The following is a 26,328-nucleotide window of genomic DNA, read 5'->3' on the forward strand; positions in this document are numbered from 1 at the left end:
AAAGTCTTCCACAGATTTTTTGAAATTGTCACCTTTCTTGAATCAAGAAATGAGGTGTATAGCAGGCTGTTAGATAATGCATGACTGCTAGACTTTCTTATGGACATAAGTGCAAAATTGAATGAGCTGAATTGTGAACTGCAGGAGAGGGACAGAGACTTGTTATCTGATCAATGAATGTATTCAAGTTGAAACTGGGCCTGTAGTCCACCCAGTTAAAGAACAAAATTAATGTGCACTTCCCAAATCTGGAGAAAATTCAAATACAGGTCAAACAGAAAGATTTTATCCAAACAAATTCTGTGGCCATCTGAACAAATTGGAAAAGAAATTGAACAGAATTCAATTTCAGGAGTTAGACAAGATGAAACAAATCATTCTGTTTATCTCAAATCCTTTTTTTCAAGTGGACATTGAAGAATTGACAGCAAATTTAAATGGACTTGACATGGAAATGATCACCATGCAAAATGACATAGAACTGAAAGCTAGGTTAAGGGACAAAGACTTGGGGACTTGTAAAAGGAGAGAAATATTCTCTTCTGACCTTGTGTACACTGAAGGTAAAGGCTACTTCGGCTCCACAAAGATACTTAGGAAAATAAGTTTTAGAGAAGACATAATAAGGGCACAAATGGATTTAGACAGGATTGATGTATGGGCATAGATCTGGAAAACGGAGTATAATTTGGGACAATGTAAAATTCTCCATTTTGTCTCAATGCTGAGAAATTGCAGAGCTCTGAGATGCAGAGGGATCTAGGTGTCCTAATGCACAAATCACAAAAACATAGAACATTACAGCGCAGTACAGTCCCTTCAGCCCTCCATGTTGCGCCGACCAGTGGAACCAATCTAATGACCCTCTAACTTAAACTATTCCAATGTTATCCATATGCCTATCCACTGACCATTTGAATGCCCTTAAAGTTGGCGAGTCCACAACTGCTGCAGGCAGTGCATTCCACGCCCTTACTACCCTCTGAGTAAAGAACGTACCGCTGACATCCGTCCTATAATTACCACACCTTAATTTAAAACTATGTCCCCTCGTGTTAGCCATCACCATCTGCGGAAAAAGGGTCTCACTGTCCACCCTATCTAACCCTCTGATCATCTTGTATGCCTCAATTAGGTCACCTCTCAACCTTCTTCTTTCTAACGAAAACAACCTCAAGTCCCTCAGCCTTTCCTCATAAGACCTTCCCACCATACCAGGCAACATCCTGGTAAACCTCCTCTGCACCCTTTCCAATGCCTCCATATCCTTCTTATAATGCGGCGACCAGAACTGTACGCAATACTCCAAGTGCGGCCGCACCAGAATTTTGTACAGATGCAACATGACTTCACGATTCTGACATTCAATCCCTCTACCAATAAAAGCTAACACACCGTATGCCTTCTTAACAACCTCATCAACCTGGGTGCCAACTTTCAGGGATCTATGCACATGTACACTGAGATCTCTCTGCTCGTCGACACTACTAAGAGTCCTTCCATTAGCCCTATATTCTGTACTCCTGTTACTCTTAACAAAGTGAATCACCTCACACTTTTCTGCATTAAACTCCATTTGCCAGCTCTCGGCCCAGCTCTGCAGCTTATCTATGTCCCTCTGCAAACTGTAACATCCATCCTCACTGTCTACAACTCTTCTGACTTTGGTGTCATCAGCAAATTTACTAACCCATCCTTCTACACCCTCATCTAGGTCATTTCTAAAAATGACAAACATCAGTGGCCCCAAAACAGATCCCTGAGGTACACCACTTGTAACTGAACTCCAGGTTGAATATTTCCCATCAACCACCACCCTCTGTCTTCTATCAGCTAGCTAATGCCTGATCCAAAGTGCTAAACCACCCTCAATCCCATGCATCTGCATTTTCTGCAGTAGCCTACCATGGGGAACCTTATCAAACGCTTTACTAAAATCCATATACACCACATCAACTGCCTTACCCTTATCCACCTCTTTGATCACCTTTTCAAAAAACTCGATAAGGTTTGTGAGGCACAACCTACCCTTCACAAAACCACATTGACTATCCCTAATCAATTTATTTCTCTCTAGATGATTATAAATCCTATCCCTTATAATTCTTTCCAAAACTTTGCCAACAACAGAAGTAAGGCTCACTGGTCTGTAATTCCCAGGATGGTCTCTACTCCCCTTCTTGATCAAGGGGACAATATTTGCTATCCTCCAGTCTTCTGGCACTATACCTGTAGCTAATGACGACATGAAAATCAAAGCCAAAGGCTCTGCAATCTCTTCCCTAGCCTCCCAGAGAATCCTAGGGTAAATCCCATCCGGCCCAGGGGACTTATCTATTTTCATATTCTCAAGAATTGCTAACACTTCCTCCTTAAGTACCTCAATCCCGTCTAGTCTAAAAGACTGTATCTCAGTATTCTCCTTGACTACATTGACTTTTTCCTGCATGAATACTGACGAAAAATATTCATTTAGTGCCTCTCCTATCTCTTCTGGCTCCACACACAACTTCCCACTACTGTCTCTGACTGGCCCTAATCTTGCCCTAACCAATCTTTTATTCTTGACATACCTATGGAAAGCTTTAGAGTTCTTCTTGATCCTATCCGCCAAAGTCTTCTCATGTCCTCTTCTAGCTCTTCTTAACACTCTCTTTAGCTCCTTCCTGGCTAATTTGTAAATCTCCAGTGCCCTAACTGAGCCTTCATGTCTCATTTTTACATAAGCCTCCTTCTTCCTCTTCACCAGAGATTCAATTTCTTTAGTACACCACGGTTCCCTCGCTTGACCACTACCTTCCTGTCTGACAGTTACATATTTATCAAGGACTTGCAGTAGCAGTTCCTTGAATAAGCTCCACATTTCAATTGTTCCCAGCCCCTGCAGTTTCCTACTCCAACCTACGTATTTTAAATCTTGCCTAATAGCCTCATAATTACCTTTCCCCCAGCTATAACTTCTGCCCTTTGGTATATACCTATCCCTTTCCATCACTGAGGTAAAAGTAACCGAATTGTGGTCAGTATCACCAAAGTGCTCACCTACCTCCAAGTCTAACACCTGGTCTCGTTCATTACCCAGTACTAAATCCAATGTGGCCTTGCCTCTTGTTGGCCTATCTACATACTGTGTCAGGAAACCTTCCTGTACACATTGGACAAAAACAGACCCCTCTAATGTGCTTGAGCTATAGCTTTTCCAATTGATATTTTTGAAGTTAAAGTCCCCCATGACAACTACCCTGTTATTCTCGTACCTATCCAGGATCATCTTTGCAATCCTTTCCTCTACATCTCTGGAACTTTTTGGAGGCCTATAAAAAACTCCCAGCAGGGTGACCTCTCCTTTCTTGTTTCTAATCTCAGCCCATACTACCTCAATAGACAGGTCCACATCAAACGTCCTTTCTGCCACCGTAATACAGTCCTTGACTAACAATGCCACTCCTCCCCCTCTTCTACCACCTTCTCTGCTCTGACTGAAACATCTGAACCCCGGAACCTGCAACAACCATTCCTGTCCCTGCTCTATCCATGTCTCTGAAATGGCCACAACATCGAAGTCCCAAAAAGTTCTCAAAAAGGTAGTATACAGCACAACAAGTAATTAGAAAAGCTGATAAAATGTTATCATTTATTGCAGGGAATTGAATATCAAACTGGGCAAGTTATGCTTCAGTTGTACAGGGCACAAGTGCAACCAAATTTGGAGTACAGAGTACAATATTGGTCACCTTATTTAAGGAAGGATGTAAATGCATTGGAAGCAGTTCAGAGAAGGTTTGTCAGACTAATACTTGGAATAGGTGCACTGTCATATCAGAAAAGATTGGACAGGTTAAGCTTGTATCTGCTGGAGTTTAGAGGAATAAGAAGTAACTTGTTTAAAACATATAAGATCCCTTATCCCTGGACAGGTGTCAGATCTCTCGGTGGGAGAGCATCTCGGTGATGGCGATCATAAATCTATCTCCTTCATGATAGCATTGGAAAGAGATAGGATCAGGCAGGCTAGGAAGGTGTTTATCTGGAGTAAGGGGAAATATGAAGACATCAGGCAGAAAATTGGACAAGTAAACTGGAAGGAGGTGCTCTTGGGAAAAGTACTGAAGGAAGGTGGCGGATTTTCAAGGAATGTTTGTCTGGAGCTCTGCACGACAATGTTCCGATGAGACAGGGAGGTTTTGGGAGGTTGCCGGAACCGTGGTGCATGAAGGTAATGATGAACCTCGTCAGGAAGAAAAGAAAGGCGTACAGAAGGTTTAGAGAGCTAGGTGATGTTAAGGATCTAGAGGAGTATGTGGGTTGTAGGAAGGAGCTTAAAAAGGAAATTAGGAGAGCCAGAAGAGGTCATGAGAGGGCATTGGCGGGTAAGATTAAGGAGAATCCCAAGGCCTTCCACAAATATATGAAGAGTAAAAGGATGAGATGTGAAGGGATAGGACCTATAAAAGGTGAAGGGGGAAATGTCTGTGTGGATCTGGAAGAAATGGCAGAGGTGCTTAATGAGTACTTTGCCTTGGTATTCACGGTGGAAAATGATCTGGTAGGTTGTACTGCAGGTTTGCTGCGGACTGAAAAGATTGAGTATGTGGACGTTAAGAAGGAGGGTGTGTTGGAACTTTTAAATTCTATCAAGATAGATAAGTCACCGGGACCAGTTAGGATGTACCCCAGGTTACTATGGGAAGTGAGAGAAGAGATTGCAGAGCCCATGGCGATGATCTTTGTGTCGTTGATGGAAACAGGAGAGGTTCCACAGGATTGGAAGATTGCGGATGTGGTTCCTATTTTCAAGAAAGTGAACAGGGATAGCCCGGGAAATTACCGACTGGTGAGTCTGACCTCAGTAGTTTGTAAGTTGATGGAGAGGACACTGAGGGACAGGATTTATAGAACATAGAACATAGAACATAGAACACTACAGCACAAACAGGCCCTTCGGCCCACAAGTTGCGCCGATCACATCATCACCTACCAACCTACAGACCTATCTATAACCCTCAATCTCATTAAACCCCATATACTCATCCAGAAGTCTTTTAAAAGACCCCAGCGAGTTCGCCTCCACCACCACTGACGGCAGCCGATTCCATTCACTCACCACCCTCTGAGTGAAAAACTTACCCCTAGCATCACTTCTGAACCTCCCTCCCCGCACCTTAAATCTGTGTCCTCTCGTAGCGACCATTTCAAACCGGGGAAATAGCCTCTGAGAGTCCACCCTATCTATTCCTCTCAACATTTTGTAAACTTCTATCAGGTCACCTCTCAACCTTCGTCTCTCCAGGGAAAAGAGTCCCAGCTCCCTCAACCTAACTTCATAAGGCATGCCTCCCAGTCCAGGCAACATCCTTGTAAATCTCCTCTGCACCCTTTCAATAGCTTCTACATCCTTCCTATAGTGAGGAGACCAGAACTGCGCACAATACTCCAAATGAGGCCTGACAAGGGTCTTATAAAGTTCCAGCATTACCTCCCGACTCCTAAACTCAATCCCTCGATTAATGAAGGCCAGTACACCATACGCCTTCTTGACCACCTCCTCCACCTGCGAGGCCGATTTAAGAGTCCTGTGGACCCGGACCCCAAGATCCTTCTGCTCCTCAACACTACTCAGACTTCTGCCCTTGATAGTGTACTCGTTCATCCCGTTGGTTCTGCCAAAATGGACGACTACACATTTATCCGCATTGAAGTCCATCTGCCACTTCTCCGCCCAGTCCTGCATCCTATCTATGTCCTGCTGCAACTTTTGCCATCCTTCCAGATCATCCACAACACCACCGACCTTCGTGTCATCAGCGAACTTACTTACCCATCCCTCCACTTCCTCATCCAGGTCATTTATGAAAATGACAAACAACAAGGGTCCCAGAACAGATCCTTGAGGCACTCCGCTGGTGACTGACCTCCATTCAGAAAAAGCCCCATCCACAACCACTCTCTGCCTTCTGCAGGCAAGCCAGTTCTGGATCCACAAGGCCAAAGGCCCTTGGATCCCATGCCCTCTCACCTTCTCAAGAAGTCTTGCATGGGGGACCTTATCAAACGCCTTGCTGAAGTCCATGTACACTACGTCCACGGCACTTCCTTCGTCAATGTGTTCAGTCACATTATCGAAGAACTCAACTAGGCTTGTAAGGCACGACCTTCCCTTGACAAATCCATGCTGACTATTCCTGATCATGTCAAACCTCTCCAAATGTTCGTAAATCTTGTCCCTCAGAAGCCTCTCCATCAGCTTACCAACCACTGAGGTCAGACTCACCGGTCGGTAATTTCCCGGGCTATCTCTGTTCCCTTTCTTAAAAATAGGAACTACATCCGCAATCCTCCAATCCTCTGGAACCTCTCCCGTCTCCATTGACGACGCAAAGATCATCGCCAGGGGCTCTGCAATCTCTTCCCTCGCCTCCCACAGTATCCTGGGGTACATCCCATCTGGTCCCGGCGACTTATCTACCTTTATAGAATTCAAAAGTTCCAACACATCCTCCTCCTTAATATTCACGTACTCAATCCTTTCCATCTGCTGCAAATCCATAACAAAATCTCCCAGATCTCCCAGATGAACATTTAGAGAAGTTTAGTATGATCGGAAATAGTCAGCACGGCTTTGTCAAGGGCAGGTCGTGCCTTACGAGCCTAGTTGAGTTCTTTGAAAATGTGACTGAACGCATTGATGAAGGAGGAGCGGTGGATGTGGTTTACATGGACTTCAGCAAAGCATTTGATAAGGTCCTCCATGCAAGACTTCTTGAGGAGGTGAGAGGGCATGGGATCCAAGGGGCTGTTGCTTTATGGATCCAGAACTGGCTTGCCTGCAGAAGGCAGAGAGTGGTTGTGGATGGGTCTTTTTCTGCATGGAGGTCGGTCACCAATGGAGTGCCCCAGGGATGTGTTCTAGGACCCTTGCTATTTGTAATTTTCATAAATGACCTGGATGAGGAAGTGGAGGGATGGGTTAATAAGTTTGCCGACGACACAAAGGTTGGTGGTGTTGTGGATAGTCTGGAGGGATGTCAGAAGTTGCAGTGAGACATAGATAGGATGCAAGACTGGGTGGAGAAGTGGCAGATGGACTTCAAAGCGGATAAATGTGTAGTGGTCCATTTTGGCAGGTCCAATGGGATGAAGGAGTACAATATCAAGGGTAGGACTCTTAGCAGTGTTGGGGAGCAGAAAGACCTTGGGGTCTGGGTCCATAGGACTCTTAAATCGGCCTCGCAGGTGGAGGATGTGGTGAAGAATGTGTATGGTGGGCTAGCCTTCATTAATCGAGGGATTGAGTTTCGGAGTCGGGAGGTAATGCTGTAACTTTATAAGACCCTTGTCAAACCCCGCTTGGAGTACTGTGCGCAGTTCTGGTCGCCTCACTACAAGAAGGATGTGGAAGCTATTAAGAGAGTGCAGAGGAGATTTACAAGGATGTTGCCTGGAATGGGAGGCACGCCTTATGAGGATAGGTTGAGGAAGCTAGGTCTCTTCTCCCTGGAGAGACGAAGATTGAGAGGTGACCTGATAGAGGTTTATAAGATGTTGAGAGGCATAGATAGGGTGGATTCTCGGAGGATATTTCTCAGGGCTGAAATGGTCGCTACGAGAGGACACAGGCTTAAGGTGCTGGGGAGCAAGTACAGAGGAGATGTCAGGGGTAAGTTTTTCACTCAGAGGGTGGTGAGTGAGTAGAATCGGCTGCCGTCGGTGGTGGTAGAGGCGAACTCGCTGGGGTCTTTTAAGAGACTTCTGGATGAGTACATGGGATTTAATGGGATTGAGAGTTATAGATAGGCCTGGTAGGTATGGATTTGATCGGCGCAACTTGTGGGCCAAAGGGCCTGTTTGTGCTGCAGTGTTCTATGTGCTATGTTCTATCCCAAATTACACTCCATTTTCCAGATCTATGCTCACACATCAGTCCTATCTAAATCTATTTGTGCCCTCATTATGTCCGATCTAAAACTTATTTTCCTAAGTATCTTGACAGGGTGGTTGTGGAGAGAATGTTTCCTGTTGTCGGAGAATCTAGAACTTGGGATCACTGTTTCAAAAAAGGGATAGCCCATTTAAAAATTCTTCTGTCAGAGCATTATGAATCTCTGGAACTCTTCCTGAAAATGAGGTGGAAGCAGAGAGTGTGAATATTTTTAAAGCAGAGGTGGATAGATTCATGGTAACCAAGGAGGTGACAGGTTATTGGAGAAGGTGGAATGAAGATCTGAGGTTACAATCAGATCAGCTATGATCTTATTAAATGGCAGTGCAAGCATGAGGGGCTGAATGGCCTACTACTGCTCTTTGTTTGTATGTATACATGTTCATACGTTATGGAGGGAGAACTAGACAGTCTCAGTGATAGCATGAACATGAAGTTGGAAACTTAACCGGGGGTCAAGTGTGACATCAGGATGGTGAATAGATGGTGTCTGTAGCTAAGAAATGGAATTTGGAGCAAGGGCCACAAATAACGGCTTTTGTTTTCCCAATATTTAAGTGCAGGGAATTTCTGGTCATCCAGTACTGGATATCAGATAAGCAGTCTGACAATTTGGCAAAAGGAGAGGAGTTGAGAGAGGTTGTGGCAATACGTACATATGAAATACTGTACCTTTGGATGATGTCACCAACTGGCAACATGTAGGTGAGAAATAGGAGGACAAGGATAGACCCTTGGATCAATACCAGCAGCATTGGTGCAGGCGCAGGAAGAGAAGCCATTGCAAGTGATCCTCTGGCTACAGTTATATAGATAAGAATGATACCATATGAGAACAGTCACACCCAGCTGGTACTGTGACGATGAGGAGGATGTGATGCGGTCAATCATGTGAAAGGGTTGACGGCCTAATTCTGCTCCTACATCTTATGGTCTTAGAGGTGCAGACAGGCACAGAAGGACGAGGAGGGATAGTTTACCTTTGTCACACATTTTTAAAAAATGGATGCATACAGACTGACAGCAAATATTTGTCAGAGTATTAGCAGCAGAATTAGCTGTGCTGACTGGGGCCTTTTCTTCAGTATATAACAAAGAATTATTCACCTTTTCTCTATCTTCTGTTGAAGTGCTTCTTTCTTTATTGTGGAAGTGTTTTCATACACAGAACTGGCTGCACAGGAAATATCAAATGACAGTATTATTATAAATATCAGGCTGCAGTCAATTGATAAGATATTATGAAGTTCACGTTCAGCTGAAAATAGCGCAAATAGAATATAGAAAATGTTTGCCTGGATTTCTCAGTATATATAAAATTTTTGACAATCTGTATAGTCATTGAGGTTTACAGCATGGAAATAGGCCCTTCGGCCCGACTTGTCCGTGCTACCCAGTTTTTACCACTAAGCTAACCTCAACTGTCCGCATTTGGCCCATATTCCTCCATACCCATTTTACCCATTTAACTGTCTAAATGCTTTTTAAAAGACGGTAGAGTCTACTACTGCCTCTGACAGCTCATTCCAGACACTCACCACCCTCTGCGTGAAAAAATTGCCCCTCAGTCTGGTACAAGTTAAGTAGAAGCAGCATTGGATCCCAAGTTACATATCTAAGGAGCCTCCCATACCTGAAAATTGCACCAGGTGAATTTGGGTGTTTAAGGGGCAACCAAGGTGTTACTCTGCCCCCAGAAATTTCAACTGTCCATTTTTCAAGCTTAACTCTAACCATAAAGGAATAAAACAGAATTTCACAAGTATAACAATTTTGTATTCTACACAAGCAGCTATGGTATAAGAACATAAGAACATAAGAAATAGGAGCAGGAGTAGGCCAGCTAGCCCTTCGAGCCTGCCCCGCCATTCAATAAGATCATGGCTGATCTGTCGTGGCTCAGTTCCACATTCCCGCCCTCTCCCCATAACCCTTAATCCCCTCTCTTATCAAAAACCCATCAACCCGCTTCTTAAAAATATTGGGATTACCAATAAATGCTACAAGCAGCACAAATTAGGCACTGGATTCGAACTGCCTAATTCATAGCATGAGTAGTCATTCTGCGACTGGACTATTAGTCCAGAGGCTTAGGCTTATGGTCCAAAAAATTTAAGTTCAAATTCTACCCTGGCATTTTAAGATTTTGAATCCAATTCAACAACTTAGCAAACAAAGAACTGTTATTAATAAAATAGAGTATTCATGAGGTTGTCATTAAACAGTTCATTAGCGATTCATGTCCTCTATGGAACTTGAAGCTTAAGTGTACTCTGAAGTGGCCTAGCAAGCTACTTAGTTGTATAATTTAGTTAAAAAAAAACTGCTAAGAAGGCAGACAACAACCACCTTCTCTTGGCATCTAGTGCTTGGCAATGATGCCAACCTTCAGGGCTTTGCCAACAATGCTGACATCCTGTGAAGGAATGAAAAAGACATTTCATCGCTGTTGCAGCAGGGAAACCTGGCTTTTATCTGTGCTTGACTTCAGCCAGGTTCCATGGATAAAAGGTCCATGGATACTAGTACTTTGCTGCATATAGCTCTATTACTAAAAGATGTGCTGAAAATATCTGTGGATTGCTGGTAGTAAATTATTGCTTCTTTCACTTTTCTCCCAATAGATAGAAGATTTACCTGGGTCTATTCCTAGTACATTGAATAACATTGGCTCACGTGGATACTGAAAAACCAGGTGGCCTTTCTGGCTGGACTCCAATTTTCTTATATTCAAAGTGCTCAGACGTCCAGTCTGATTGTTACAGACCCAGGAAAGTGTCCTTTTGTCACAAAATGACAAAAGATTTGATGAGAGGTCACAGACTTAGAACATAGAAAAACTACAGTACAAACAGGCCCTTTGGCCCACAAGTTGCGCCAATCATATCCCTACCTACTAGGCTTACCTATAACCCTCAATCCTATTAAGTCCCATGTACTCATCCAGAAGTCTCTTAAAAGACCCTATTGAATTTGCCTCCACCACCACTGACGGCAGCCGATTCCACTCACCCACCACCCCCTGAGTGAAAAACTTACCCCTGACATCTCGTCTGTACCTACTCCCCAGCACCTTAAACCTGTGTCCTCTCATAGCAACCATTTCAGCTCTGGGAAAAAGCCTCTGAGAGTCCACCCGATCAATACCTCTCAACATCTTATACACCTCTATCAGGTCACCTCTCATCCTTCATCTCTCCAAGGAGAAAAGACCGTGCTCCCTCAACCTATCCTCATAAGGCATGCCACCCAAACCAGGCAACATCTTTGTAAATCTCCTCTGCACCCTTTCAATAGCTTCCACATCCTTCCTGTAATGAGGTGACCAGAACTGAGCACGGTACTCCATGTGGGGTCTGACAAGGGTCTTATAAAGCTGCAGCATTATTGCCCAACTCCTAAACTCAATCCCTTGATTGATGAAGGCCAGTACACCATACGCTTTCTTAACCACATCCTCTACCTGCGAGGCCGATTTAAGAGCCCGATGGACCCGGACCCCAAGGTCCTGATCCTCTACACTGCGAAGAGTCTTACCCTTGATATTATACTCCTTCATCCCATTTGACCTCCAAAATGGACCACTACACATTTATCTGTGTTGAAGTCCATCTACCACTTCTCTGCCCAGTCTTGCATTCTATCTATATCATGCTGCAACTTCTGACATCCCTCCAAACTATCCACAACACCACCAACCTTCGTGTCGTCGGCAAACTTACCAACCCATCCCTCCACTTCCTCATCCAGGTCATTTATGAAAATTACAAACAGCAAGGGTCCCAGAACAGATCCCTGGGGCACTCCACTGGTGACCGACCTCCTTGCAGAAAAAGACCCATCTACAACCACTCTCTGCCTTCTGTGGGCAGTTCTGGATCCACAAGGCAACAGCCCCTTGGATCCCATGCCCTCTCACTTTCTCAAGAAGTCTTGCATGAGGGACCTTATCGAACACCTTGCTAAAGTCCATATAAACCACATCTACTGCTCTTCCTTTGTCAATGTGTTTAGTCATGTTTTCAAAGAACTCAACCAGGCTCATAAGGCACGATCTGCCTTTGACAAAGCCGTGCTGGCTACTTTAAACTTCTCTAAATGTTCATAAATCCTGTCCCTCAGAATCTTCTCCATCTGCTTACCAACCACTGAGGTTAGACTCAATTTCCTGGGTATCCCTATTCCCTTTCTTGAATATAGGAACCATATCCGCAATCCTCCAATCCTTCGGAACCTCTCCCATCTCCATCGACAACGCAAAGGTCATCTCCAAAGGCTCTGCAATCACTTCCCTCACCTCCCACAGTAACCTGGGGTACATCCCACCTGGTCCCGGTGACTTATCTACCTTGATGCTATTCAAAATTTTCAACATATCCTCTTTCTTAATGTCCACATACTCAATCTTTTCAGTCCATCGCAAGCCTGCAGTACAACCTCCCAGATCTTTTTCCACTGTGAATACTGAGGTAAAGTATTCATTAAGCACCTCTGCTATTTCTACCGGTTCTGTACAAACTTTCCCACCTTTACATTTTATAGGTCCTATTCCTTCACATCTCATTCTTTTACTCTTTTACTCTTTGTATATTTGTAGAATGCCTTAGGGTTCTCCTTAATCTTACCTGCCAAGGCCACCTCATGACCCCTTCTGGCTCTCCTAATTTCCTTCTTATGTTCCTTCCTACAAGCCATATACTCCTCTAGACCCCAAACATCGCCTAGCTCTCTGAACCTTTTGTAGGCTTTCCTTTTCTTTTTGACTAGGTTCATTACAACTTTCATGCACCATGGTTCCCGTAACCTACCAAAAGCTCCCTGTCTCATCGGAAAGTTGTCATGCAGAAGTCCAGACAAACATTCCTTGAAAGTCTGCCACTGTACTTCGGTACTGTTCCCTGAGAATACCTCCTTCCAATTTACTTGTTTAATTTCCTGCCTGATGGCTTCATATTTCCCCTTACTCCAGATAAACACTTTCCTAACTTGCCTGACCCTATCTCTTTCCAATGCTTGTGTAAAAGAGATAGAATTATGATCACTATAAGAACATAAGAAATAGGAGCAGGAGTAGGCCATCTAGCCCTTCGAGCCTGCCCTGCCATTCAATAAGATCATGGGTGATCTGTCGTGGCTCAGTTCCACATTCCCGCCCTCTCCCCATAACCCTTAATCCCCTTGCCTATCAAAAACCCATCAACCCGCGTCTTAAAAATATTTTGCGAGGCAGCCTCCATCACTTCAACGGGTAGAGAATTCCAGAGATTCACCACCCTTTGAGTGAAGAAGTTCCTCCTCAATTCCGTTCTAAACCGCCCCCCCCCCCCTTATCCTGAGGCTGTGCCCTCTAGTCCTACTGTCCTTTCTGAGCGGGAAGAGCCTCTCCACCTCTATCCTATCCATCCCATTCAACATCTTATACGTCTCAATGAGATCTCCCCTCATTCTTCTAAACTCTAACGAGTACAAGCCTAGTTTATTCAGCCTCTCCTCATAGTTCAACCCCCTCAACTCCGGAATCAGCCTAGTAAACTTCCTCTGCACTCCCTCCAAGGCCAAAATATCCTTGCGTAAGTGCAGCGACCAAAACTGCACACAGTACTCCAGCTGCAGCCTCACCAATGCCCTGTACAGTTGCAGCAAGACCTCCCTACTTTTATATTCAATCCCCCTCGCTATGAAGGCCAGCATCCCATTCGCCTTCCTGACCACCTGCTGCACCTGCAGGCTGGGTTTTTGCGACTCACGCACAAGGACCCCGAGGTCCCTCTGCACCGTCACATGCTATAGTTTTTCGTCACGTAAGTAATAGTCTTTCCTACCATTATTCCTACCAAAGTGGACAACCTCACATTTGCCAACATTAAATTCCATTTGCCAGTTCCTGGCCCATTCACCCAGCCTATCTAGATCCTTCTGCAGACTCTCTACACCCTCCGCGCAATTTGCCGTTCCACCAATCTTGGTGTCATCAGCAAATTTCGACACCATACACTCGGTTCCCTCCTCCAGATCATCTATATAAATGGTGAATAGCTGAGGCCCCAGCACCGACCCCTGGGGCACTCCACTAGTCACCAACCGCCAATCCGAATAGCACCCATTGACTCCCACTCTCTGCCTCCTATTTGACAGCCAATCCTCTATCCACACTAACACCCTACCCCCAACTCCATGCCCCCTGACCTTCTGCAATAGCCTCTTGTGAGGCACCTTGTCAAACACCTTCTGAAAATCAAGAAAGACCACATCCACCGGCTCTCCTCTATCCACCGCCCTAGACACATCCTCATAGAACTCCAATAAATTCGTCAGACACGACTTCCCCTTAAAGAAACCATGCTGCGTCTGCTCTACCAAACAATTCTCCTCAAGATGCCTCGCTATTTTCTCCTTGATCACGGATTCTAACATTTTTCCTACAACAGACGTTAAACTAACCGGCCTATAATTCCCCGCCTTTTGCCTGCCACCCTTCTTAAACAACGGTGTAACATTAGCCGTTTTCCAATCTTCCGGCACTTCCCCGGAATCCAGCGACGTTTGGAAAATAATCACCAAGGCATCCACTATCACCTCCGCCATTTCCTTCAGAACCCTTGGATGCATTCCATCCGGTCCTGGGGACTTGTCCACAATCAGCCCCTCCAGTCTGTCGAGCACCGCCTCTCTAGTAACAATAATGTCATTCAGGCCCTCCACTCCTACCATCTTTCCATCGCTAACACCCGGCAAATTAATCACGTCCTCCTCCGTGAAGACCGAAACAAAAAAGTTATTCAGGGCCTCAGCCATTTCCCCATCCCCTACCACTAAGTCCCCCCTCTCATCTTTTAAGGGTCCAACGTTCACCCTAGCCAGCCTCTTCCTTTTTATGTATTTATAAAAACAGGCTCGAAGGGCTAGATGGCCTACTCCTGCTCCTATTTCTTATGTTCTTACGTTCTTATCCTTTTTTATATTAAGCGCTAGCCCAGCTTCATAGTTTATCCTACCCTTCTTTATCAATTTCTTTGTCAATCTTTGTTGACATTTAAACCTCTCCCAATCCTCTTCTCGCCCACTACTCTTAGCTACTCTAAACGCATCCGCTTTTAATTTAACACTTTCCTTCACCTCCTTCGTTATCCACGGCTGATTACCTCTCCTCCTCCGATCCTTTTTAACCATCGGAATAAATTTCTGCTGAGCACCAAGAAAGATCTCCTTAAAGACTATCCCCAAGATGTTCTCCCACTGAGAGATCCGACGCCTGTCCAGGTTCATTAGCCAATACCAGATCGAGTACAGCCTTTCCTCTTGTAGGTTTATCCACATACTGTGTCAGGAATCCCTCCTGAACACACCTAACAAACTCCTCCCCATCCAAACCCCTTACCCTAGGGATATTCCAATCAATGTTTGGGAATTTAAAGTCTCCCATCACAACAACTCTGTTATTACTACATCTCTCCAGGATCTGTTTCCCTATCTGCTCCTCAACATCCCTGTTACTATTGGGCAGCCTATAGAAAACACCCAGCAAAGTCATCGACCCCTTCCTGTTCCGAATTTCCACCCACAGAGACTCCGTAGACAATCCCTCCACGGTGTCCATCTTCTCTAAAGCCGTGATACCATCCCTGATCAATAGTGCCACTCCCCTCCACTTTTGCCTCCCTCCCTGTCCTTTCTGAAACCCGGCACCTGAAGTATCCAGTCCTGTCCCTGAGACATCCAAGTCTCTGTAATGGCCACCACATCACATTTCCAAGCAGTAATCCACACTCTAAGCTCATCCACTTTATTCACCACACTCCTGGCATTAAAATAGACACATCTCAAACCTTTGGTCTGAGCGCTCCCCTTCTCCATCACCCGTCTATCCTCCCTCTTACACTGTCTACAATCCTTCTCTATTTGTGAGCTGACCTCCTTGCTCCCAGTCACCTCACCTCGATTCCCTCCCCCCAACCTTTCTAGCTTAAAGTCTCCCCAGTAGCCTTAGCCAACCTTCCCGCCAGGATATTGGGCCCCCTGGGATTCAAGTGCCACCTGACTTAGAACATAAGAACATAAGAAATAGGAGCAGGAGTAGGCCATCTCGCCCTTTGAGCCTGCCCCGCCATTCAATAAGATCATGGCTGATCTGTCGTGGCTCAGTTCCACATTCCCACCCTCTCCCCATAACCCTTAATCCCCTCTCTTATCAAAAACCCATCAACCCGCGTCTTAAAAATATTTAGTGAGGCAGCCTCCACCACTTCAACGGGCAGAGAATTCCAGAGATTCACCACCCTTTGAGTGAAGAAGTTCCTCCTCATGAAACATTAAACTCTGTTTCTCTCTCCACAGATGCTGCCAGAGCTACTGAATATTTCCAGCATTTTCTGTTTTTATCTCTAATGCTATACAGTTGTGTAGTTCAGATGTGTTTTGTCAATGATAGCAGTAGGGTGGCCCGTAACCCAACGACTGGTGCAGGCAAATCATTTGATGCAGGTCCCCAGCCCAGATAAATGGGAAGAATTAATTGCAGGAAGGACATATGGCTGCAACACCACCTGACAAATCCACATGATGATTCATATGAATGGAATTGGCACCCATATTATGGCTTATCCTACAAACGACAGGCAGGATCCCTATGAGGAATCAGCAAGGGTTACTTTCCAATGAGCATGGAAGGCTAAAGAAGAAAGCCTGAAGGAGAAATAAAAAGATGACTTAACTGAAAAACAGTAAGTCCAAATGCCAGTAGCCTGACAAAGAGAAGCAGTGAAGGAATTGACCTGATGGTAGGAAAAGCTTACAAATCATGGATCTCCAGAAAACAAAGTGAAAGGCAGCAAATCAGGAGAAATTGGAAGTAGATATAACTATTACTACCAAGGACAAGATAGGAAACATAGGAATAGAAGCAGAAATAGACAAATTCAGCCTTTCAAGCCTGCTCCGCCATTTAATCAGATCATGGCTGATCTCTCCCTGATCTCAAATCCACCTCCCCACCAGTTTTCCATATCCCCTTATCCCTTTTTTATTAGAAATATATTTATCTCCTTCTTGAAACCATTCAACAATTCAGCCTCCACTGCACTACAGGGCAGCAAGTTCCACAAATTCACCATCCTCTGTGAGAAGTAGTTTCTCTTCGTCTCAGTTTTAAATCTACTATTCCTAGCGATAATTTAATTCACTACTGTTTTATGAAACAACTGTCGAATTTATTGCTGAAAAAAGACAAAGCTTTTTGTCTTGCACTCATCAGAATAGCTCACAAGAATTTTCCAATTGTAATGGGGAAACAACAATTTATACTGCATGAGAAGAGAATGCTGATTGGTTGGCAAGTGGACTCTGATTGGTACAGTAAGAAGTCTGACAACACCAGGTTTAAGTCCAAACGATTTATTTGATAGTAAACTCGCAAGCTTTTGGGGTTTGCCCCTTCGTCAGGTGAATGGAGAGTTCAGGCCTCAGACAGAGCATATAACAACACAAACAGTTTACAGATTACTGATTAGAATGCGAGTCTTTACACCTAGCCTGCTATTCAAGTCTTAAAGAGGCCAACAATGTGAGTGGAAGGAGCTTTAAGCCCAGGTTGAAGAGATGTGTATTGTCTCCAGACAGCACAGCAAGTGAGGTTTAGCAAACCCAGGCAAGTCATGGGAGTTACAGGTAGTGCGACATGAACCCAAGATCCCTGTTGACACCGTCCTCATGTGTGCGGAACTTGGCTATCAGTCTCTGCTCAGCATCTCTGCGCTGTTGTGTGTCGCCTTGGAGAATGCTTACTCGAAGGTCAGAGGCCGAATGCCTGTGACCACTGAAGTGTTCGCCAACAGGAAGGGAACAGTCTTGCCTGCTGATTGTCGAGTGATGTTCATTCATCCGTTGTCATAGCATCAAATCGGTTGGACTTAAACCTGGTGTTGTCAGACTTCTTACTGTGTTTACCCCAGTCCAACACTGGCATCTCCACATCATGGTACAGATGTTGCCATAGTGAATGTAGCATGGAACTATTAACTGCCCAGCTTTGTTGAAGTGAGTTTGGGGAATTAGTAATGGCATATAAGGAGATGGCAAATGAATTGAACAGGTATTTTGCACCCGTCTTCACTAAAGAGGACACAAGTAGCATTCCGGAAATAGCTGTAAATCAGGAAATGAAAGAGAGGGAAGAACTCAAGAAAATTACAACCATCAGGGAACTGGCACTGAGTAAATGGTTGGAACTGTGGGTTAACAAGTCCCCAGATCCCAAAGGGCTTCATCCTAGGATATTAAAAAAATGACTAGTGAGATATTTTCCAAAATTGCGAGATTTGGTGAAGGTTCCATTAGATTGGGAAATTGAGAATGTAACTCATTTTTCCAAAAAAAGGAGTCAGAAAGCAAGGCCTGTTAGCTTAACATCTGCAATAGGGAAAATGTTAGAAGCTATTATTAAATAAGTTTTATAGCAGAGCGCTTGGATGAATTCAAAGTAATCGAGCAGAGTCAACATGGTTTTGTGAGTGGGAAATCATGTTTACCTAATTTACTGGAGTTCTATGAAGATTTAACATGTGCTAGGGATAAAAGGGAAAGAATGTACTGTACTTGGAAATCCAGAAAGCATTTGATAATATGTCAGATCCAAAGTTATTGTGGAAAATAAAAGCTCACTGTGTAGGGGGTAACATATTAACACTGATAAAGGACTACAGGAAACTGAGTGTAAGTATAATTGGGTCTTTTTCTGGTTGGCATGATGTAACAAGTGTTGTGCCATAGGGATCTGTGCTAGAGCCTCAATGTTTTACAACCATATAAATGACTTGGATGAAGAGATTGGAGATTGCAAATGATACAAAGTTAGGTAGGAAAGTAAAGTGTGAGATGGACGTAAGGAGGCTACAAAGAGATATGGCTAAGTTAAAATGAAACATATTATCTAAATGATGAGAGATTACAGAGCTCTGAGATATAGAAGGATCGGGGTGTCCTCGTGCATGAATCACAAGAAGTTAGTGTGTAGGTACAGCAGATAACTAGGAAAGCTAATAGAATATTATCATTTATTGTGAGGGGAGTTGAACACAAAAGAAGGATGGTTATGCTTTAGTGTTATTGGTGAGGCCACATCTGAAGTACCCTGTGCAGTATTTCTTCCTTTATTTAGGGAAGGATATAAATGCATTGAAAACAATTCAGAGAATGTTAAATATGCTAATATCTGGAATGAGTGTGTTGTCTTACAAAGAAAGGTTGGACAGGGGTCCAAGAGGACAGGAATTTAGAAAAGTTGACATGATTGAAACAGGTAGGATCTAGAGCGGTCTTGCCAGGGTGGATGCAGAAGAATTTGGGACAGGGGGTCACTGTTTAAAAATATGGAGTCACCCATTAAAGACAAAGATGAGGAGAATTTATTTTTTCTCAAAGGGTCATGAGTGTTTGGAACTATTTTCCTCAAAAGTTTGTGGAAGCAGAGTTTTTGAGTATTTGTAAGGTGGATTCAGATAGATAATTGATAAGCAAGCAGTTGAAAGGTTGTTCAATTGAATCAACTGATTGTGGACAAGTCCCCAGGACCGGATGGAATGCATCTGAGGGTTCTGAAAGAAATGGCGGAGGTGATAATGGATGCCTTGGTGGTTATTTTCCAGACGTCGCTGGATTCCAGGGAAGTGCCGGAAGATTGGAAAACGGCTAATGTTACGCCGTTGTTTAAGAAGGGTGCCAGGCAAAAGGCAGGGAATTATAGGCTGGTTAGTTTAATGTCTGTTGTAGGTAAAATGTTAGAATCCGTCATCAAGGAGGAAATAGCGAGGCATCTTGAGGGGAATTGCTTGATAGAGCAGACGCAGCACGGTTTCGTTAACGGGAAGTCGTGTCTGACAAATTTACTGGAGTTCTATGAGGATGTGTCTAGGGCGGTGGATAAAGGAGAGCTGGTGGATGTGGTCTTTCTTGATTTTCAGAAGGCATTTGACAAGGTACCTCACAAAATGTTATTGCAGAAGGTCAGGGGACATGGAGTTGGGGATAGGGTCTTAGCGTGGATGGAGGATTGGTTGTCAAATAGGAGGCAGAGAGTGGGGGTCAATGGGTGCTATTCGGATTGGCGGTTGGTGACTAGTGGAGTGCCCCAGGGGTCGGTGCTGGGGCCTCAGCTATTTACCATTCATATAGATGATCTGGAGGAGGGAACCGAGTGTATGGTGTCAAAATTTGCTGATGACACCAAGATTGGTGGAAGGGCAAATTGTGCGGAGGGTGTGGAGAGTCTACAGAAGGATCTAGATAGGCTGGGTGAATGGGCCAGGAACTGGCAAATGGAATTTAATGTTGGCAAGTGCGAGGTGGTCCACTTTGGTAGGAATAATGGTAGGAAGGATTATTACTTACGTGGAGAAAAACTGCAGCAGGTGATGGTGCAGAGGGACCTCGGGGCCCTTGTGCATGAGTCGCAAAAACCCAGCTTGCAGGTGCAGCAGGTGGTCAGGAAGGCGAATAGGATGCTGGCCTTCATAGCGAGGGGGATTGAATATAAAAGTAGGGAGGTCTTGCTGCGGCTGTATAGGGCATTGGTGAGGCCGCAGCTGGAGTATTGTGTGCAGTTTTGGGCGCCGTACTTACGCAAGGATATTTTGGCCTTGGAGGGAGTGCAGAGGAGATTTACTAGGCTGATGCCGGAGTTGAGGGGGGTTGAGCTATGAGGAGAGGCTGAATAAACTAGGCTTGTACTCGTTAGAGTTTAGAAGAATGAGGGGAGATCTCATTGAGATGTATAAGATGATGAATGGGATGGATAGGATAGAGGTGGAGAGACTCTTCCCGCTCAGAAAGGACAGTAGGACTATGGGGCACAGCCTCAAGATAAAAGGGGGGCGGTTTAGAACGGAGTTGAGGAGGAACTTCTTCACTCAAAGGGTGGTGAATCTCTGGAATTCTCTGCCCGTTGAAGTGGTAGAGGCTACCTCGCTAAATATTTTTAAGATGCGGGTTGATGGGTTTTTGATAAGAGAGGGGATTAAGGGTTATGGGGAGAGGGCGGGAAAGTGGAACTGAGCCACGACAGATCAGCCATGATCTTATTGAATGGCGGGGCAGGCTCGAAGGGCTAGTTGGCCTACTCCTGCTCCTATTTCTTATGTTCAACCATCGTCTTATTGAATGGCAGAGCACGTTCGAGGGCCCGTGTGGCCTACTCCGGCCCCTAATTTGTATATCATATGATGATCTGATCAGGGTCATTCCACAGGATGGCTTTAATGTGCTTTATTTCTTCTTCAGGCTTACATGGTGAGTAAATGGCTTGGGCCCTATTTGCAAGGCTCAGAATAAGGTCAATATTCAAGTTCTGTACTACCAAACAATTATTTGTCTAATTTATATTCTCAAGTGAGGCTAATTTGATAGTCACATTTGAAGAGTCCAGTGATTTGTGTGTGCTGCCCTGTGCATGGTGAATCAGTAAATGATATGAGAGTAAAAGCTGAGCAGATGCAAAGGGGTAGGTCTTATCTTAGTTTGATAGTGAGAAATGAGTCTGAGAAAGTCAGTTTTGTATCTTTAATCAGGAGAGATGTACAATGGGCAGTCACACGCAATCACCTGCTTTACATGATTGCACAGACAAGATCTACCCTAAAGAGTTTTGTTGTCTTATTTACCTTTTGTTTGTGATATTTTCCTCATATTTTAGTTAGCTCTGCAGAAATTGCATGTGATCTAAAACTATGAAGAGTAAGAAGACAACTGAGATATTATTCTAGCTCATAAATGAGCAAAGTGTGCCCTGTAACTAATGTTAATCTTATTCAGAACAGAAAAGCGGTATGTTTAAATGCAAAAGGGAAAAGTTATTATCCTTCAAATCTTTCCTTCAATTTCCACTTTTGATTTAAATTCACCAAGTTGGCAGGCCAACTACATTGCTACTTTTTGTGGTGGTCTAATGAGACCATATTATAAAAATGAGTAACAAAATTCAAAGTTCTTTTTCATCCTAAATTTTGTTATCTATTAATTATTTTGGACTCCTGTCTTCCTATACGAGTTCATGTTATGTTAATTGTAAGATGGGTGGAGGGTATTGATTGATTAAGTATCTTCAGTACAGATTAAAAGGGAACTGCATCCCTCTAAAGGGCTGGTAATTAGTTCATTTTTTGATTTGATTTTTTACTCCAAAGATTATGAAGAAGGATTAGGCCCACACAGTATGTGGTTGCAACCTGATTGTCTACCTCTCTTCTGTGATTATACCTGTGCCTGGGTGTCCTTGGAGACACAGTAAAAAGTCTGACGACACCAGGTTTTAGTCCAACCTATTTATTTACTAAATTTATTAATTTACTATTTACTAAAACCTGGTGTTGTCAGACTTTTTACTGTGTTTACACCAGTCCAACGCCGGCATACCCACATCATGTCCTTGGAGAGAGAGAGAGAGAGAGAGAGAGAGAGAGAGCTTGGCTGATTGGTGCCCCAGGAATGATATTTTAACCTAAGATTGAGAAGTTTTCTTAAGATATTTGTTTTCTGTTAAAATGCCCTTTTAGGAGTGGTTCTTTGGTTAATTATTTAATTTATTTCTTTGATTTACACAAAAGAGTATAAAAATTATTTTTAAAAAACTGACTACTGGGACATTGTGTTAGTTGGTAAGTAGGAAACAATGATATATAATGCCGCAGTTTACAAATAAATTTACTGTCGTGAAAAAAATTTGTATCTGGATTTGTACTTCACCATCTGACTTGGCATTCATTTAGCAGTATGTGTTCTTTTTAAAATTCCTTTATCATCTTTGCCCTAAATATGTTCTTTGCTGCTCTTACCTCTTCTTTAGCATGTGGGAAAAATACTTGGAAATGTGACCATGGTTTTTAGTCATTAATTATGGTGAGTGAAGGCATAGTTCTGAGCCAACAGATCAGAAAACTCCCAGCTTTCAACACATGGATCTCTGCCCTAAAGAAGTCAAGTCTCAGATGAGATAATAGCAGGGGAGAATAGAAACTATAAATGCCTTCAAAAATCAAAGGTTAGAGACTTGTAAAATCAGTTTCAGTATGACTCAACATGCTTTGTCTGTCCAAAATGATGAATCCCTCCAGAATTTATAATCCTTTGTGTGACCAACAGGGTGCAGGAGTGGTTTTCCAAGAAGGTTCGAGCCTTTACTGTATCTCCCTCAATGTTCCCCCAGAATCTTCAACCTACAGGCTCCACTGCTAACCAGCCAGAGTTCCTGGAGTCCGAAAGCCACTTTCCTCCACCCTGTCTGTTCTAGGCCCAGCTCAAAATTCCCTAGCCTCCTACTGCCCCAGTCTGTCAGGAAGCAGAACAGAATGGGTGGTCTGGTGACACAATGCTTAAAACTGCTGCTTCACCGCACCAAGGACCTGAGTTTGATTCCAACCTTGGGTGACTGTCTGTGTGGAGCTTGCAGATTCTCCCTGTGCCTGTGTGGATTTTCTCTGGGTGCTCCAGTTTCCTCCCACAGTCCAAAGATGTGCCAGTGAAGTGAATTGGCCATGATAAATTGCCCCTTAGTGTCCAAAGATATGTAGGTTAGCAGAGCCTGTAGGTAGAAGATTCTGGGGGGAAATTGAGGGAGATACAGTGAAGGCTCAAACCTTCTTGGAAAACCACTCCTGCACCCTGTTGATCATTAGCAGAGGAGATGCGTGGGGTTACGGGAATAGAGCTGGGTTGGGCCTTGGTAAGATGCTCGGCCATTGAATTGATGCGTACTTAATGGGCTGAATGGGCTCCTCCTGCACTGTACGGATTCTACGAAAACCAGCAGTGTCCCACTGGAAGCCCTCTAGCAGTTAACAGCCCCTCCCCATTCTAAATTTTAATGTCATACAGGGTACATCTCGGGATAAATTGGCTCATTCAATACTTCAAGATCAGCAGCCCTACTGATATAGAACCTCAGATCAAGAGTTTGCAGCCAATTTGGATTAATAAAACTAAATAGATAAATAAAGAAAGTGAATGGATTCTGGGTCACTAAAACTTTTAAGTCTAGACAGAAATCCAACATAGCAAAATTTCTGTATTTGTCCTGGCAGTTTTCAGAAAATCCAATGTTTAAGTCCTAGCTTTAGTGGAAGTGTAAACCTGGGGATTGATGCATTGCTATGAGGCCACTGTTTTAGATTATGAATGCAGTTTTTTCGCCATAGTGATGTGTTTTCTGGGAACCTTGTTTCACAAGTGATAATCACCAGATTAGCTGAACGTAAAGAGTACAAGGTCAGATAACACATTGGCTGTAGGAAACAATCTGCTGTTCTGGACATTGTTTTGAAAGGGAGCGTCTAGAGTGAGGCAGGTCCAGGTGAGTAAACTTCAAAGCTGAAAGCTGGAATTCAGTTTGGATGTAACTGCATTTATTATAAAGGGGAAGCAGTGGTGTAGCTGGGGAGGCAGGGGTTAGTGATCCAGAGCCTGAGGGCAAGATCTGGGGACCTAGGTTCACAATCCCAACATTGCAGATTTGAATTCAATAAAAATATGGAAGTCGAATGGTAACTATGAAACTATTGTTGATTGACATAACACTAGCCCACTAATTTCCTTTAAGGAAGGAAATCTGTCGTCCTTGCCTGGTCTGGCCCACGTGTGACACCAGATGCACAGCAATGTGGTTAATTCTCAAATGCACTCTGAAATGATGGATACTTAAGGAGGGGCAATAAATTCTGGCCCAGACAAGATCTCATAAATGAATTTTTAAAAAATTGTTTTTATATAATTTTCTTTCTTTATCTTTAACGTAATGACATACAGAAATAGATTTGTACTGCAGTTGCTTGATACTTACCTCCTCCTCATTTCCTAAAACAAACAATAAAAGAATATAAATACATTTATATAAATGTAAGTCTATGTCTGGGGGAAAAATAGTGTGTGAAATACATATCTCTCACCATTCTGTCTTCTGTTCTTCACGTTTCTGTAGCAACAGTATAAAGCTACAATTACAATCAGCATTACGGGACTGATTGCTGCCAACAGCCAAATAATCAGATTGGTCTTTTGAAATGCTGTATTAAAAAACAAGACACATAATGTTAAGGGGACTTTAGTTACACAAATATTCACTTTTGAGATATGGGCATCACCAGCAACCCTTATATGAAGCATCCTTGGTTCTTTTTGAGAATTATAGAATCCCTACATTACAGCAAAAGGCCATTTGGCCCATCAAGTCTGTACTGACCAAATCCTGACCGGCCCTATGCCTGAAAACACCCCCCACATTTATCTTGCTAATCCTCTGGACACTAGGATCAAGTTAGCATGGCCAATCCACCTAACCCGCACATTTTTGGACTCTGGGAGGAACCTGGAGCATCCGGAAGAAACCAAAACAGTAATGGGGAGAACATGTAAACTCCACACAGACAGTGACCCGAGGCTGGAATTGAACCCGGGTTCCTGGCGCTGTGAGCAGCAGTGCTAACCACTGTGTCACCATGCTGCCCGAATGGGTAGTGGACCTTCTTGAACAATAACTTATATTTACCCTAGTATTACTTCGCCTCAGTATTCACAGTGGAAGCTGATCTGGGAGATTTTGTTATGGATTTGCAGCAGATGGAAAAGATTGAGTACGTGAATATTAAGGAGGAGGATGTGTTGGAACTTTTGAATTCTATCAAGGTAGATAAGTCGCCTGGACCAGATGGGATGTACCCCAGGATACTGTGGGAGGCGAGGGAAGAGATTGCAGAGCCCCTGGCGATGATCTTTGCGTCGTCAATGGAGACGGGAGAGGTTCCGGAGGATTGGAGGATTGCGGATGTAGTTCCTATTTTCAAGAAAGGGAACAGAGATAGCCCGGGAAATTACCGACCGGTGAGTCTGACCTCAGTAGTTGGTAAGCTGATGGAGAGGCTTCTGAGGGACAAGATTTACGAACATTTGGAGAGGTTTGACATGATCAGGAATAGTCAGCATGGATTTGTCAAGGGCAGGTCGTGCCTTACAAGCCTAGTTGAGTTCTTCGATAATGTGACTGAACACATTGACGAAGGAAATGCCGTGGACGTAGTGTACATGGACTTCAGCAAGGCGTTTGATAAGGTCCCCCATGCAAGACTTCTTGAGAAGGTGAGAGGGCATGGGATCCAAGGGCCTTTGGCCTTGTGGATCCAGAATTGGCTTGCCTGCAGAAGGCAGAGAGTGGTTGTGGATGGGGCTTTTTCTGAATGGAGGTCAGTCACCAGCGGAGTGCCTCAAGGATCTGTTCTGGGACCCTTGTTGTTTGTCATTTTCATAAATGACCTGGATGAGGAAGTGGAGGGATGGGTAAGTAAGTTCGCTGATGACACTAAGGTCGGTGGTGTTGTGGATGGTCTGGAAGGATGGCAAAAGTTGCAGCAGGACAT

At 43.9% G+C, this 26,328-nt stretch overlaps 1 protein-coding gene across 1 annotated transcript in view; it reads right to left on the reverse strand.

Annotated features, from left to right (window-relative positions):
- LOC145348702 (cytotoxic T-lymphocyte protein 4-like) overlaps positions 1-26,328 on the reverse strand; it is a 47,692-nt gene that overhangs the window by 13,499 nt on the left and 7,865 nt on the right. The window contains exons 3-4 of the mRNA XM_080196860.1: positions 24,865-24,981; positions 9,047-9,113 (exon numbers count right to left, since the gene is read on the reverse strand). Coding sequence (XP_080052986.1) covers positions 9,047-9,113; positions 24,865-24,981 — 184 coding nt within the window. The remainder of the gene's footprint in view (positions 1-9,046; positions 9,114-24,864; positions 24,982-26,328) is intronic.

This window comes from Carcharhinus amblyrhynchos, chromosome 1 (genome assembly GCF_965287045.1).
Source record: "Carcharhinus amblyrhynchos chromosome 1, sCarAmb.v2.hapA, whole genome shotgun sequence".
Classification (NCBI taxonomy): Eukaryota; Metazoa; Chordata; class Chondrichthyes; order Carcharhiniformes; family Carcharhinidae; genus Carcharhinus; species Carcharhinus amblyrhynchos.